General features: G+C 34.5%; 1 protein-coding gene across 6 annotated transcripts in view; it reads right to left on the bottom strand.

The window, feature by feature from the left end:
* The window catches only part of Cow (Proteoglycan Cow), a 289,126-nt gene that overhangs the window by 81,320 nt on the left and 190,803 nt on the right, over positions 1 to 17,003 (bottom strand). For all 6 annotated transcript variants that reach the window (XM_067762882.1, XM_067762883.1, XM_067762881.1 and 3 more), the window contains exon 3: positions 5,309 to 5,381. In XM_067762882.1, coding sequence (XP_067618983.1) covers positions 5,309 to 5,381 — 73 coding nt within the window. The remainder of the gene's footprint in view (positions 1 to 5,308; positions 5,382 to 17,003) is intronic.

The raw sequence follows: 17,003 nt of genomic DNA, 5'->3' as shown, positions 1-17,003 counted from the left end.
AACTTAGCACATAGTTTGCGAGTCGATGGCACTACAATTCGTGGAAAACAAAATGCCGCCAGGTGGCAGACGAAATTAAGGAGACAAAAGTAAAATCCCTGAATGACTTAGAGACCAATTGCAAAGCCAGCAGTGGGACATTCATATGGCTGAGTCGTTGAAAGCATCTGCCTTAACATTAGTAAACATTTTGAATGTTGGAGATTTTCAGTTCAAAACTCATCTCCCGAAAGCTAGCTGATAAAGAACTGAAACTCAGAAATATGCCTTAAGTCGTGCACTCCATTTAAAGTCCTTCAACCCTTCCTGCAGCCTCGCAATTGTGCATGAGCCATGATGCATTTCCATCGATAACACAGTGGATGTACTTATATTACCGATTTCTAAATGGAGGCCTTAGTTCCAGATGGCTAGCACCCCCTAAATTCTATTTAAAATTATTCACTTTTTCAAAGCAAGAATCACATTCACAAACTAATTTTTGCTAGAATTTTATGAAATTTGAATTTTCTACACGAATGTTTCTTCCCTAAAATAATTTTGTATTTTTTTCTCCCTGAAAAACTTTTGAGATTTTCGGAAATGCATTTGAGATTTTCTGTTATAAGTCAGATATTTTTAAAAATATTTTTTCCATTTGTCTGAAATTTATTTGCTATTTTCTAAAACACACTAGAGGTTTTTTTGGAATACGTTTGGAAAATCTGAAATACAGTTGGCCTTTTCTGAAATGAATTTGACCTTTTCGGAAATAAAATTGCGATTTTGTGAAATGCAATTAGAATATCTGAAATTGGCGTTTTCTGAAACACATTTGCACTTTTCTGATATTCATTCGAGCCTATTTGAAATACACCACAATTTTTCTTAAATGCAGTTGAAAAGGTGTCCGATATCACCCGGCGAGTTGCTAGCGCAAATAAACTTATTTCAGAAATTTATATTTTTTTGGGAAATCTATTTCTTATAGCGATAACTCTTGGTTAATACTTATGTTTCCCAATAATAATCTTCTCTTCTCCTTTCCTTTCTCCGACCATCTTTCCTTCTTCTAAATATATTCTTATATCTCTATCTACTCCTTTAACTCTCTACATTCCTCCCCCTTCACCTGCCCCGATTTCTTACTTTTTCCCCTTCATACCCCTCCATCTCTATCCCATATATTTCAATCCCCCTCTTCCTTCATCTCTTTTTCGTCATACGGCTCAGTTATCCGGCCGTCTACACCTCTCCCTTTCTAACCATAAATATTTTTTTTTTTTTTCAAAAATAGATCGATTCCTGATCTAAGTATTCGCAGTATTAGAGAATATTTTATCGAACCGATCTGCCCCTGGGAAAGAACTTCTTAGGGTCCTCTTTCCCTCCCATTTCTCCCACTACCTTTCCTTCTTCTACATATATCCTTATCCCTCTAGCTCCTCCTTGAGCTCTCTAATTTCCTCTCCCCTTCCTCTACCTCGCTTTCTCACTTCTTCCCTTTAGCTCTTTTTCTAATCTCCTGTTCTAAAGATAATTATGATTTTTTTTCAAATAGGTCGATTCTTGATCTTAGTATTCCCAATATTAATTTAGGCAAAAAGCCAACCACATTTTAAAGAATATTTTATCGAACAGATCAGCCCCTGGTTCATTTCCTGGAGAAAAAGCATATCAAATAATAGCCTACGAAAAGACTTCCTAAGCACCAAACTTTAAGCGAATCCAGCCATAAATAAACTCCCAGTTTAATTGCAAACTGGTCTTTATTTAGTTTACTTTGGAAGTAGTACTTCACAGTTATACTTCACAACCAACTTGCGCTGCTTTTATACTTTCGTTTCTTCGTTCACCCATTTCTCCTAAAGTCAAGTACAGTTGTAGCTCATGCTTGGATAGTTACCAGCTATATACATGTATATCTGTAGTCCACACCTCTCCCATAGCCATATGCGTGTGTATGTGTGAGTAACTACTTCGGCTGATGACTACATCTGTGTGTGAGGTATCTCTTCGTTGCCTTGTACATAAGTGTTGCTAGCTTTAATGTGTACATATACATAAGAGTGGCTGCTTCGTGTTTTTGTTGTTGCGTGATTATTAACTAACAGCTTAGTGATGCTGATATTCGTCAGAATACTATGTCAAAGTCCCTGTTCTTCATTTTTGTTTCTTCCGTCAGTACGTGGGTGCAGAACTTTGCGGTTATACGGGCGATCAGAGTTCATTCGTTCACATGCCTGAATGACAGTAGATACTAGAATTTGCCCTTTTCTACATGATAAATTCAATAAATGTTGAAAGGATTGATGGCGATGTTCTTTGTCCCGTCTATTAAATATCTTGGATGGCCATGTGATCCGATTTTGTTGCCTTGAAGCTATCAACCAGCTAAACAGTGACACCATGCACCCCAAAGGACCGCATATTCTGGTTTACTGGAAGTACATGTCTTCATTTGAAAATCACTATTTGAACTAGCTTTTATTCATTGTAACTGACAGACTTGCTATTATGCAGCTAAATGTGTGTGAATGCAAACGTGTCATTTGTGTAATTATTCAACGCGCATTTGAACGCGTTAATTTAATTAAAAATATTTATGTAAACATAACTTATTTATAACGCTTTAATATCTTATATAAACAAACACAACAGATGCATTTTTAAAGCGAACTTTTCCCTTCAGCACTTCACCTATTTGGGGATATAAAAAGAAAAAGTATGCAATAAATCGCGGTCACCTGCAGATTTAACGAGCAAACACAAACACACACATAAATGTGTAAAAAGTAATAGTGTAAGTACAAAAAATTTACCGTTACTGCAGGCACAAACACAAATAAGCGTGTTCAGTGGCAAATAAATATACATATATAGATGTATACCCTATCGTAAAAACCAGTTTATTGTAAATTCCCTCATAAACACTATGAATCCCAAGCGCAAATCTGGCAAAGTTGCTCATACCTCTTAAGAGAGATTAATTAAACCTCACGATGGGTATACCAACGGGACACTGCCTTCACTGGCATCACATGGTTTGAAATTAGGCCTTTTCAGTAATAGCAGATGTAAGAAATGCGAACATGTTCGTGTCTTGCGCTATTGAGGTGAAGGCTCCAGCTGTTAGAAGCGGCAGAGTTGCCAGATCTCGATACAGCAATTAAGCTAGGCCTTAGAAAACGTCTAGTATATCAGTTTTAATTCCTATTTCAATTTCAATTTTCATTTTATTTTATTTTTAGGGACATATTGTATCTAACGGAACGGGTCGTATTTTCTCGTGTGGATCAGAATTCGTTTGATATACGCAATTCATTCACCTAAGTGAGTGAAAGTAAACCTTGGTGAATGCTAATGACCGCGACGCAAAGTGTCACGGCCTCATACATAATCTGACCCTTAATTTAGTTTGAATTAAGTATTAATTTCAATTTTAATTTTGATTTCAATTTGAGTTTGAATTTTAAGGCCAAATTATGTATGACGCCGTGACATTTTGTGTCGAAGTCACTAACATTCACATTCGCCAATATACAGTGCCAAAAATTTGACAAAGGCAGGTACGGAAAATAAAAATTATTTTTTTTTTTCGGAGTCGAAAAAGTTCGTGTCAAAAAATTGTGGTAGTTGAAAATTTTTGAGTTCTCAGGTATTCCTATAGCAATATCATGTCGAATTATGCATCCTTTTTATTTTTCGAACTTTTCCCATAAAAGTCCACATATAAAAGTAGAATCTGTATTTTTATTTTTTGAGTCCGATAGAGCTAGTTAAATTTGGACTTAAAAAAAAAAGTTCGGAAATAAAAGTTAAATCCGGACTTTTTTTAAGGCCAAATCAAAAGTTCGGCTTGATAACAAAGAAACGGCTAAATAAAAAAAATGCTTTTAATTCAGATAAGCCGTTTCTTTGTTATCAAGCCGGACTTTTATTTTGGCCTTAAAAAATAAAAGTCCGGATTTAGTTTTTATTTCCGGACTTTTATTTTTAAAAGTCCGAGTTCAGCTAGTTCTATCGGACTCAGGTAATAAAAATCCGAAAATAATTTTTATCTTAATCCAAATATATTAAAAGTCCAAAATTAAAGGTTTTGCAAGGAATTATATCATAAAAGGAATAATAGTTTCCGCCCCTGCGCAAAGCCACTGTATCTCACTGAAGTGAATGCATGCTTTTATATCATGCGGGCCACACGGGAAAAAAACACTTATTGCCATATATATAATTTTCCCCTTAATTTTTTTTAAACTCAATTTAAATTTAAACTTAATTTTTAAAATCATTATCACATTTCAGTTTCAACTTCAATTTAAATTTTGATTTCAATTTCAATTCCATTTTCAATTTAAATTTCTATTTCTATCTCAATTTCAACTTCATTTTCATTTCATATTTCAGCCCAAAATTCGACCATGATATCAATATAAATACCAATTTCAATTCCAGTTTTCATTCCAATTTCAATGTAAATTTTGACGTATTTTCAAATTCAATTGTATCTTCATTGCAACTTTATTTTCAATATTTATTTGAACTTTAATTTCGACTCAAGTTCCCTATTATATTTCAGTTTCCATTTACAATTTATCTTCAATTCCAATTTAAGCTTCAAATCAATTTTGATTTCTATTTTCAACGTCTATTTTAATTCCAATTCCAATTTCGATTTCAGTTTCCTTTTCCTTTTCTTTTTTAATTTCAGTTTCCCATTCTATTTCAGTTTCAATTCCAATTACAATTTCAACTTCAATTTCAGATTCAATTATAATTTCAATTCAACTTCAAACCAATTTCGATTTTTTTTCAATATTTAAAAATAATAAAAAAAATATAATAAATTTCAATTTCGATTTCAGCTCCTTTTCCTTTTCTTTTTTAATTTCAGTTTATCATTCTATTGCAGTTTCAATTCCAATTCCAATTTAAACTTCAAATCAATTTCTATTTTCAATATTTATTTTAATTCCAATTTGGATTTCAGTTTCCTTTTCCTTTTTAATTTCAGTTTCCTTTTCTTTTTTAATTTCAGTTTCTCATTCTATTTCAGTTTCAATTCCAATTTCAATTTCAACTTCAGCCTCAACTTCAATTTTCATTTCAACTACAATTTCAAGTTTTATTTCAGCCTTGATCGGAAATAGCCGTGACATATATACATGGGCTGCCATAAAAGATCACAGATAGGTATATAATAGATCCCAACTAGGACTACTTCACCTTTGTCTAGCAGTTTTGGTATTTCACTGCAGGGTAAATACATATTTACCATGGAAAATGTATATAAATACATAAAGGCTTTTTTTTTTTGGTGCATACTCACTTGTGGGATCATGAATCCAACGTTTACGTTCACCATTGCCATTCTTGGATTGAACTTGCGAATTTTTATTTATCTGAAAGAAACAAGCACAGAAAAAAACACACATATAATATGAGAAAAATTGCTTAAAGCAGATAAGTAATAAAATTTCAATTACATATGTGAATTCAAGTGAATTAATGCGCACATGGAATACATAATAAACAAAGAACGAAAACAAATGGAAAAAAACCACAAATAACAATGAAAAGAGCAGGAAAATAAATAAGGCACAGCAGGCAATAAGGTAAACAGCGATAAATTTGCTGTAGAGCTTAAATTAAATATGGCGAAAATTTATATAATTTTCACTGGCATTTGAGTTATACGCTGCAAAAACCAGCCAATATGGCCGAATATTTCTATGAAATATATATTTGCACATAAACATACAATATATATATACATATATTCATGGATGTACGTGTTATTTGAATATTGATTCACACTGAAGTACATAAGTAAATATGTTTGTATGGATTTGCGTTGGTTGAGTAGTAAATACGGACTACACGGCGTATGAGTAATATTAATTGCAATGCAAACATTGTTGTTATTGTATTATATTTAAGTAGTTGTATTATTTGATGTTCCTTTAATGATAAATGTCTATATATGTGATTCAATATAATTACAGGTATTAATTTGTAATTTAATGTTAATAAATATCAATTACAATTTTATGACTTACACTCATTGCTTGATAAGAGTCGCGACACCGGACAGGATTAATGTCAATATGACGAAAAATTCGATTCTTTGCGCTGTATGACGTTAATTACAATTTTTAATATTAGCTCAGCAGTTTTTGTGTCAACTTTAAAAATTTATCTTATTTTTGGTCGGAATTACTCAATTCGGACAGAAGACAGCCCTCAGACGAATACGCAGATATTTGGGTTTGAAAGAACTCAGCTGCTTGTCTCCAGAGCCTAGCGATGGCAGAGCGCCCGTACAAAAAATGCTCAGCCTTCTCCATCTTCTCCACTCAAGTAGGCGAGGTTTATTTGTCTGTGTCCAGATCACAGTCAAGTGCTTCTACCATGTGAAGTGAACTGCTGGAAATCCTTCAAGTTATCTGTTGTTTCGTCTGCTCAATGAGAGTACATAGTTAACCCCATTTGGATTGTTCCCAATTTTGACTTGGAGAAATATTTGTGAAATTTCTGTATGTGACTTCAGTAAGGTAGAGAAGGGAGCGCTTTAACTGGTTGTGGGTCCTTCAATGTATGTTCAGAGCCAACCTCAGTGACTCCAGTTTTATACAACACCCACAGCCACAACACGTGTTTTTTAGCTAAAAAGATTGGCTGTCAGTATAGACAAATATACTCCTGCCTCTTCGCCTATTCTTCACAAGATAATCTATAGCCTTGAGGACTGTGCATACCTAAGCTTGAAATGCCGAAGTAAAAGGAAACTCTACATTCAATAATTCTTTAGTCAAAGTTTTACATTGCCAAAACGCAATTAAGGCGTTTAACTCCGGAAGGCATCTGATGTTGAACTCTTTTAAATTTAGGTAGATGAGTTGTGAATGTCTACATAAGAAGCGTCTATTTAAAGTGGTTCAAGGCTCTTCATAGAATTAATTGATTCCGCATGTAGTGTGGTTGAGCTCCTCTTCCTGAACCTCAATAACTTTTCGCGCCAACATTGATCAAATTCAACTGTACATACTATTGAAAGTAGTACACTCAAAGGAACCTTCTATGTCAGAAGGTGAATGCATTTTCTATGATGGCCTCACCAAATCGACCATGCAGATTCTGCAAAGCGCTCTTACTCGATTTCTCCAACAGGTAGGTATATTAATGGGGTATACATGCTGTAAAAGGATTTCTCAGAGTAATCAAAATTTGCTCAATGTTTTCCTTGTACGTCAAATATAGTCCCGTCTGGGTGATTTGGAGTGGCATGTGTAAAAACGCTTGATTTCTCGACAAACGAGACTCTAAAAGAAATTCAAAGTTTCACTCCTAGTTTCCCTGAAGTAGACGTCAAGTGTCTTAAGTGAGCCTTGCTTTAGTGTTTAGTGATTTTCTTGTACGTATACGTAGTAGCTTACTGCGACATCTATCAGATTAAATCACGGACAAATCGATTCATATTGTCGCAATTAGCTCTTTCTGTGACGCGAGCTGTGATTTTGACTTTTATGGCCGTTATTGGGCTTGACTGTGAACGAAACAGCGATGCCGTTACAGGCAATCAGTCACAGTGATTTCTGTCGCATCAAAATCACAAGTACACAGATATTTGCCAACTCCACTGTTTTAGATCGAAATTTTATTAAGTTTTTTGATGAAGTCAAAATTAAAAGCAATATTTTTGTTGAATTAAATTTTTGATAAGAACCAGGGGCCAATGCTGTTTTTATTTAATGACAACCTATGTGTATTGGGGTGGTCCTCATGGATTAAATTAACGTTTTTTTTTCACCACTTCAAAGGGTAATACCACGGTCAAACATATCACATATAAGTTTTAGACCCGATTGGAAACGACTTAGGAGTGTTGCACAGAGGTCAAAATTAAGATTTCTCTATGAAGGCTTAAAAATACAAAATTTAAGTTCTTGGCTTGTTATACCCAAAATAGATAATATTATAACAACCAATCATCATATATATTACTGCTAATTGTTGTTTTTAGCTACGGGTCCTTTTTTCGCTCTTATTTGGAATCCAAATCTATAAATAAAGTTTTGGTTGTAATGATGAAGATTTTTAACAAACATAATTTGTTAAAAATAATTGACTGTGACCATACAAAGAAATCTATTTGTACTATGACACTATTGTGAATATTGGCACTGCATTACCGGCAGTTGCTACCATTCGCCAGATGGCAGCGCAAGCGTAAGTTTTAGTTGATTGATAGAACGGCTGATTTCGGCTGATATTTGATAAGAGACTTGTATATTTGTTTAAATGTTTGCCCTGATCAGAACCGGTTAGTAGGTGTCGCCCAGGGGTTCAGGTTCAGATTTCATTATGAAGACTCAACATAGGAAATATGATTTTTAACTACTGTGCGACAACTGGTTTCGATCATTACCAAAATTTGTATAAAATCAGCCACTATAATAGAATCGATTTTGGGCAAAAACGAATATTTTTTTATTGAGTCTTCATAGAGAAATTTTGCCTAGCCACCCCTTTATTGCCACCAATCAGTATCAAAAATTATTTGCGATTTTTTTTTTTCCTTGGTTTTATCCTTTGAAGGTGTGAGACTAGAGAAACTCTGTAATTTAATTTGAAAGGATCACCCTAATGGTGTACAGCGGTGATTAGAAAAATAGCAGTGGTATTTTTTTTTTTTAATTCGTCAGTTAAATTATTATGGTTTTAATATTTTGAAACAAAATTTCTGCAAGTTTTTTTAACTGAAACTATGCAAACTAATCTCAAAAACTTTTTCGAAAAAATTCTAAAACGCGATAAAATTTTACGGAAATTTAAAATTTTTTATTTGGAGTTCTTCGAATTAGAATATGTAGTTTAACAAATTTTAGTCTAACAAAGTAAAAGTGTTTCAGACTTTCAGTGAACTCCAAGTAAAAGGCTCAAAATTTTGGTAGAATTTCGAAATTTTTGAGATAAGTTTGCATTGAATAATTTGCAAAATTGAAAGAAAAGTTTTGATCAACATGTAAAAAAAAATGAGCTGTTAATTATGGTACAATATGCCACTGCTATTTTTCTGTTCGTTGGTGTATATGAAAAGATTCCATCAAGGTTTATAGCATTGTGAATAATTGCTTTTGTCGGCTTTAATTTGACATAATATTGAAGCTAAAATCTTAATGTGACCTATGCATATCGGGTTCGTTGAAAACTGTCAGTCAAGATGACAATTAAATTTTAATCTTTTAACCAATTGCATTAAATGCAAGAATGTAAGCACATATGTGTGAACACGTACCTACATACATATGTACGTTTATGTTTGTATGTATTTTTATAGTTTTTTTGAAGCATCAAAAACATTTCAAGTTGCAATTAAAAAGTGTTTGTGGTTGCTGTGAAATTTGTCAAGTATCAAGACAATAATAAAAAAATTAAATTAAATAAAATAAAAATTAAAATTGCATTTATGATATGCTTTTAATTTGTTGTTTTCTCAATTTTATCAGAGCGTTTGGAATTGTGCCACAGATTTGTGGCTTACTTCATTATTTATTATATTCCTACGTTTAATCACATAATTAAGTAAATACTTCTTACCCATAAATTCATTAATTTTATAACTAACAAATTAGCAGGAAAATAAATTCTTTTGTCACTTTACAATACAAATTGTTTATATGTTTGTCAAATTTTTATAAAAGTGCCATTAAATAATCAAATTATCAAAACCTAATAATTGCGGTATATTACATATACATTAGCAAAAACAAAAATAGCAGTGGTTAGGTTAGGTTAGGTTGTACGGGCCGGTCCATGAGGACCTAATTAGCAATGGTAATTTTTATCAAATTTAATCAATTTAGTAATTTTTTTGTTTTTATTTTCGATAACTTAAACACAAACTTCCCTAAATTTTGTTACTTAAACTATGCAATCAAACTCAAAAACATTTTCGAAAATATTCGAAAAAATTTTACGAAAACTTCGCTGTTTTTATTTAGAGCATTCAACATTTTTTTTTTTTGAGTATGCAGTTTTGTAGCCGAATCAGTTTTAATCTAACAAGATACAAGGATGTTCTATATTTGAATCTAAAAGTCCATTCGCAAACAAATTGTCCGAAAACAATAGGACATTTTGAGAGTCATATAACGTTTGCTTTGTTTGATTAAAATTGTTTGGGTGACAGAACCATATACTCAAAAAAGTTGAAAAAACTCGAAATCAAAATTTCGAATTTTTCGTAAAATTTACGAAAACGGTTTTGAGATCGATGTGCCTAGTTTCAGTGTCAAAATTTATGGAAAATATATCATAAATTATTGCAAAACAAGCAAGTATGAATGGGGCTGAACAATAACCGTATCTCATTCGTAATATATAAATAATCGGCTGTATAAGATATGATATGGCCACCGTGGTGTGATGGTAGCGTGCTCGGCCTACCACACCGGATGCCCTGGGTTCAAACCCCGGGCAAAGCAACATCAAAAATTTTAGAAATAAGGTTTTTCAATTAGGAGAAAATTGTTCTAAGCGGGGTCGCCCCTCGGCAGTGTTTGGCAAGCGCTCCGGGTGTATTTCTGCCACGAAAAGCTCTCAGTGAAAACTCATCTGCCTTGCCGATGCCGTTCGGAGTCGGCATAAAATCATGTAGGTCCCGTCCGGCCAATTTGCAGGGAAAATGAAGAGGAGCACGACGCAAATTGGGAGAGAAACTCGGCCTTAAATCTCTTCGGAAGTTATCGCGCCTTACATTTATTTGTTTTTATAAGATATGAAATATATAGTGAACAGATGTACATACCTGAGCGATTTTTAAGATAAATATAAAATAAAAAAAATAGGTAGGTACATTGTGTGAGGATGCAAAGTTTCACGTTTATTGTGGTCTACATGAAATAGCTTTGATCATGAATCACTTATATCAACAGTATATGACGTAAACGTAAGCATTTGGTGAAATTTCTAGCTGTTAAAAAGGGAGCAGAAATGAAAGTTTATATGGGGTATACACTAGACTGGTTCGATTTATTAACATCATGTTCATGAAAGGTATAAAAAATATGTTTACATGGAAATTTTACAATCACATGAAACAGGCTCGAAAATTAATTTTTTGGGTATCCGTAGTGGAACGTTATTTTCCTGAGCCCAAATCCTATCGAAAAATCGATGGCGCGATATCGGTTAACTTTCCGTACACTTCCGACCCACCCAAGTATACACTATATATATAACCTGTCTCTATAATTTTTTCAGACAACACTATTATACCTTTCATGAAAATGAAATGGTATATTAATTTCGTCACGAAACCCGAAATTGTAAGTCCTTAAAGGAAAATAGATAGACCCACCATTAAGTATACCGAAATAATCAGGTTGAAGAGCTGAGTTGATTTAGCCATGTCCGTCTGTTCGTCTGTCTGTTTGTATGCAAACTAGTCCCTCAATTTTTGAGATATCTTGATTAAATTTGGTGAGCGGGTGTATTTAGGTGTCCGATTAGACATTTGTCGGAACCGGCCGGATCGGACCACTATAGCATATATCCTCCATACAACCGATTTTTCAGAAAACGAGGATTTTTGTAATATCTTACTCAATTTAAAAGATTGAAGCTTCAAACTTCACCATATACATTCGTATATTGCACATATTGTTGCCTGAAAAAATTGATGAGATCGGTCGTATGTATAGTATATATCCCCCACAACCGATTGTTCAGATAAGAAACTTTTCGTAATTACTGCCCTATTTTAAGAGCTAGAGGCTTCAAATTTCACCGATTGCTTACGTATATAGCATATATTGTTGTCTGAAAAAATCACAGAGATCGGTTGTGTATATAGAATATATCTCATACAACCGATTGTTCAGATAAGAAACTTTTCGCAATTTCTATCCCATTTTAACAGCTATAAGCTTCAAATTTCACCAAATGCTTACGTGTATAGCATATATTGATGTCTGAAAAAATCATAGAGATCGGTGGTACATATATTATATGCCCCATATAAACTGTATTTTTTTGCCCCTTTTTTACGGCTAGAAGCTTCAAAATTCATAACATTTCATCAAATAGTTACGTTTACGTCATATATTGTTGAAATACGTGATTCGTAGTCATAGCTTTTACACGCAGACCACAAAAAACCTGAAACTTTGCATCCTCACACAAAGTACCTATCTATTTTTATACTCAGTTGAGCAGAGCTCACAGAGTATATTAAGTTTGATTGGATAACGGTTGGTTGTACATATATAAAGGAATCGAGATAGATATAGACTTCCATATATCAAAATAATCAGGATCGAAAAAAAATTTGATTGAGCCATGTCCGTCCGTCCGTCCGTCCGTCCGTCCGTTAACACGATAACTTGAGTAAATTTTGAGGTAACTTGATGAAATTTGGTACGTAGGTTCCTGAGCACTCATCTCAGATCGCTTTTTAAAATGAACGATATCGGACTATAACCACGCCCACTTTTTCGATATCGAAAATTTCGTAAAACCGAAAAAGTGCGATAATTCATTACCAAAGACAGATAAAGCGACGAAACTTGGCAGATGAGTTGAATTTATGACGCAGAATAGAAGATTAGTAAAATTTTGGACAATGGGCGTGGCACCGCCCACTTTTAAAAGAAGGTAATTTATAATTTTTGCAAGCTGTAATTTGTCATTCGTTGAAGATATCATGATGAAATTTGGCAGGGACGTTACTCCTATTACTATATGTACGCCTAATAAAAATTATCAAAATCGGAGGAGGACCACGCCCACTTTTAAAAAAAATTTTTTTTTAAAGTAAAATTTTAACAAAAAATTTAATATCTTTACAGTATATAAGTAAATTATGTCAACATTCAACTCCAGTAATGACATGGTGCAACAAAATACAAAAATAAAAGAAAATTTCAAAATGGGCGTGGCTCCGCCCTTTTTCATTTAATTTGTCTAGGATACTTTTAACGCCACAAGTCGAACAAAAATTAACCAATCCTTTTGAAATTTGGTATGGGCATAGATTTTATGATGTTAACTGTTTTCTGTGAAAACGGGCGAAATCGGTTGATGCCACGCCCAGTTTTTATACACAGTCGTTCGACTGTCCTTCCGCATGGCCGTTAACATGATAACTTGAGCAAAAATCGACATATCTTTAATGAACTTAGTTCACGTACTTACTTGAACTCACTTTATTTTGGTATGAAAAATGAACGAAATCCGACAATGACCACGCCCACTTTTTCGATATCGAAAATTACGAAAAATGAAAAAAATGCCATAATTCTATACCAAATACGAACATGGTGAGGTAATTGGATTGGTTTATTGAAACGAAATATAACTTTAGAAAAAACTTTATAAAATGGTTGTGACACCTACCATATTAAGTAGAAGAAAATGAAAAAGTTCCGCAGGGCGAAATAAAAAACCGTTGAAATCTTGGCAGGTATTACATATATAAATAAATTAGCGGTATCCAACAGATGATGTTCTGTGTCACCCTGGTCCACATTTTGGTCGCGATCTGGAAAACGCCTTCACATATACAACTACCACCACTCCCTTTTAAAACTCTCATTAATACCTTTAATTTGATAGCCATATCGTACAAACACATTCTAGAGTCACCCTGGTCCACCTTTATGGCGATATTTCGAAACGGCGTCCACCTATAGAACCAAGGACCACTCCCTTTTAAAATACTCATTAACACCTTTCTTTTGATACCCATATTGTACAAGCAAATTCTAGGGTCACCCCTGGTCCACCCTTATGGCGATATCTCGAAACGGCGTCCACCTATGGAACTAAGGATTACTCCCTTTTAAAATACTCATTAACACCTTTCTTTTGATACCCATATTGTACAAACAAATTCTAGGGTCACCCCTGGTCCACCTTTATGGCGGTATCTCGAAACGGCGTCCACCTATGGAACTAAGGATTACTCCCTTTTAAAATACTCATTAACACCTTTCACTTGATACCCATATCGTACAAACGCATTCTAGAGTCAACCCTGATCCACCTTTATGACTATATCCCTAAATGGCGTCCACCTATAGAACTAGGGCCCACTCCCTCATAAAATACTCTTTAACACCTTTCGTTTGATACCCATATCGTACAAACGCATTCTAGAGTCACCCCTGGTCCACCTTTATGGCGTTATCTCGAAAAGGCGACCACCTATACAACAACCACCACTCCCTTCTAAAGCCCTCATTAATACCTTTAATTTGATACCAATATCGTACAAACAAATTCTGGGGTCACCCCTGGTCCACCTTTATGGCGATATCTCGAAACGGTGTCCACCTCTGGAACTAAGCATCACCCCTTTTAAAATACTCATTAACACCTTTCTTTTGATACCCATATTGTACAAACAAATTCTAGGGTCACCCCTGGTCCACCTTTATGGCGATATCTCGAAACGGCGTCCACCTATGGAACTAAGGATTACTCCCTTTTAAAATACTCATTAACAAATTTCGTTTGATACCCATATTGTACAAACGCATTCTAGGGTCACACCTGGTCCACCTTTATGGCGATATCTCGAAACGGCGTCCACCTGTGGAACTAAGCATCACTCCCTTTTAAAATACTCATTAACACCTTTCTTTTGATACCAATATTGTACAAACAAATTCTAGGGTCATCCCTGGTCCACCTTTATGGCGGTATCTCGAAACGGCGTCCACCTATGGAACTAAGGATTACTCCCTTTTAAAATACTTATTAACACCTTTCATTTGATACCCATATCGTACAAACGCATTCTAGAGTCAACCTGATCCACCTTTATGGCTATATCCCTAAATGGCGTCCACCTATAGATCTATGACCCACTCCCTCCTAAAATACTCTTTAATGCCTTTCATTTGATACACATGTCATACAAACACATTCCAGGGTTTCCCTCGGTTCATTTTCCTACATGGTTATTTTCCCTTGTGTTGTCACCATAGCTCTCAACTGAGTATGTAATGTTCGGTTACACCCGAACTTAACCTTCCTTACTTGTTTATTTTATATTTATCTTAAAAATCGTTTAGGTATGTAGATCCGTTCACTAGATATTTCTTATCTTATACATCCGATTATTCGGAGATTACGAACGGGATAAGATTATAGTTCAGCCCCATTCATGAAAGGTATGAAGTCTTCGGCATAGCCGAAGACAGTCCCGTCCTTACTTGTTTAGTTTATATTTATCTTAAAAATCGTTTAGGTATGTAGATCCGTTCACTAGATATTTATTATCTTATACATCCAATTATTCGGAGATTACGAACGGGATAAGATTATTGTTCAGCCCCATTCATGAAAGGTATGAAGTCTTCGGCATAGCCGAAGACAGTACCGTCCTTACTTGTTTCTATATACGAAAGCATATGGTGAAACTTAAAGCTTCTAGCTGTTAAAATGGGGCAGAAATTACGAAATGTTACTTATCTTTACAGTCGGATGTATGGGATAAACACCATATATAGGACCGATCTCTATGATTTTTTCAAACAACAATATGTGCACAAGCATTCGGTGTAGCTGTTGAAATGGGGCAGTAATTACAAAATGCTTCTTATCTGAACAATTGTTTGTGGGGGATATAAGCTATATATACGACCGATCTCATCCATTTTTTCAGACAACAATATATATACGAAAGCATATGTTGAACTTTGAAGCTTCAGTCTGATAAATTGAGGAGGATATGACAAAAATCTTCGGATGTATGGGGGATATATGCTATAGTGGTCCGATCCGGCCAATTCCGACAAATCAACAAATGTCTAATCGGGCACCTAAGTATAACGGCTCATCAAATTTTATCAAAATTGAGAGACTAGTTTACATATAAACAGACAGACGGACATGGCTAAATCAACTCAGCTTTTCGTCCTGATCATTTCGGTGTACCTATTGGTGGATCTATCTATTTTCCTTTAAGGACTTACAATTTTGAGATTCGTGATAAACTTAATATACCATTTCATTTTCATAAAAGTTATAAAAATAAAATTGACGAAATTTGATTAAAAATTGCCATTGCTATTTTCGTGTTCGCTCCTGTATTTATCTGTTTATATAATGCATGTGTGCGTATGTTTCTAGAATGTTATTATTTTGTTATGCAGCAAAATTTTCCCTAATCAAAATATCATTCTTATGGCTCACTAAATCGAAGCCAATCATTGATGCGGTAATCAAAGAAAAAAAAAAAACAGAGCAAATATCTCAGTTTCTCAATTTCTGCAGAAAAATTTCTTAAATAGAATATGTTTTGTGTGATTACAGAAAATGTTAGCTTTATTTGCTTACAATAAGACTATTATAGGCAAAGAAGAAATATAAATAAAAAAAATAAATACAAAGCGCCGAGCTTCTGCAAGCAGATGAGTTTTCACTGAGAAACTTTCCATGGCGGAAATACATACACTCGGAGTTTTTGGCAAATGTCTGCCGATGGACGGACCCAGCTTAGAAAATATTTCTTCTAATTGAAAAAACTTATTTCTTAATTTTTGATGTTTTTTCGCGCAGGAATCGAAACCAGGATCGTTGGTGTGATGAGCGGAGCACGATACCACCACACCACTCCGTCCTCTTGGCAAATACTACAAGTTTTCTAGGACCTAGCTTAATTGCTGCCTCGATATTTGGCAGCAACTCTGCCGCTTTTAAAAGCTGGAGCTCTGACCTAGCAAGGTCACACACAGAACACAGAACGTGCTCAACCATTTCTTCCTGCAGCCCGCAGTTCGTACATCTGCTGTTACTGACCAGGTCTAACTTATGTGACGCATGTGCCGTCAGAAGGCAGTGTCCAGTTGGTATGTCCATTGTGAGCATTAAATCTTCGCTCTTCAGAAATATGAGCCACTTTGTGAGTTTAATATCGTAGGACTTACTCATAATCTTAGCAATTTTTCATATGCAACTTCTGCCTTCTTTTGATTTCTCCCAAACATATTGGGACATCTACCGTCGCTTCAGCG

The sequence above is a fragment of the Eurosta solidaginis genome, chromosome 1, assembly GCF_040869045.1.
Source record: "Eurosta solidaginis isolate ZX-2024a chromosome 1, ASM4086904v1, whole genome shotgun sequence".
NCBI lineage: Eukaryota > Metazoa > Arthropoda > Insecta > Diptera > Tephritidae > Eurosta > Eurosta solidaginis.
This window is presented reverse-complemented; position numbering and strand designations above follow the sequence as displayed.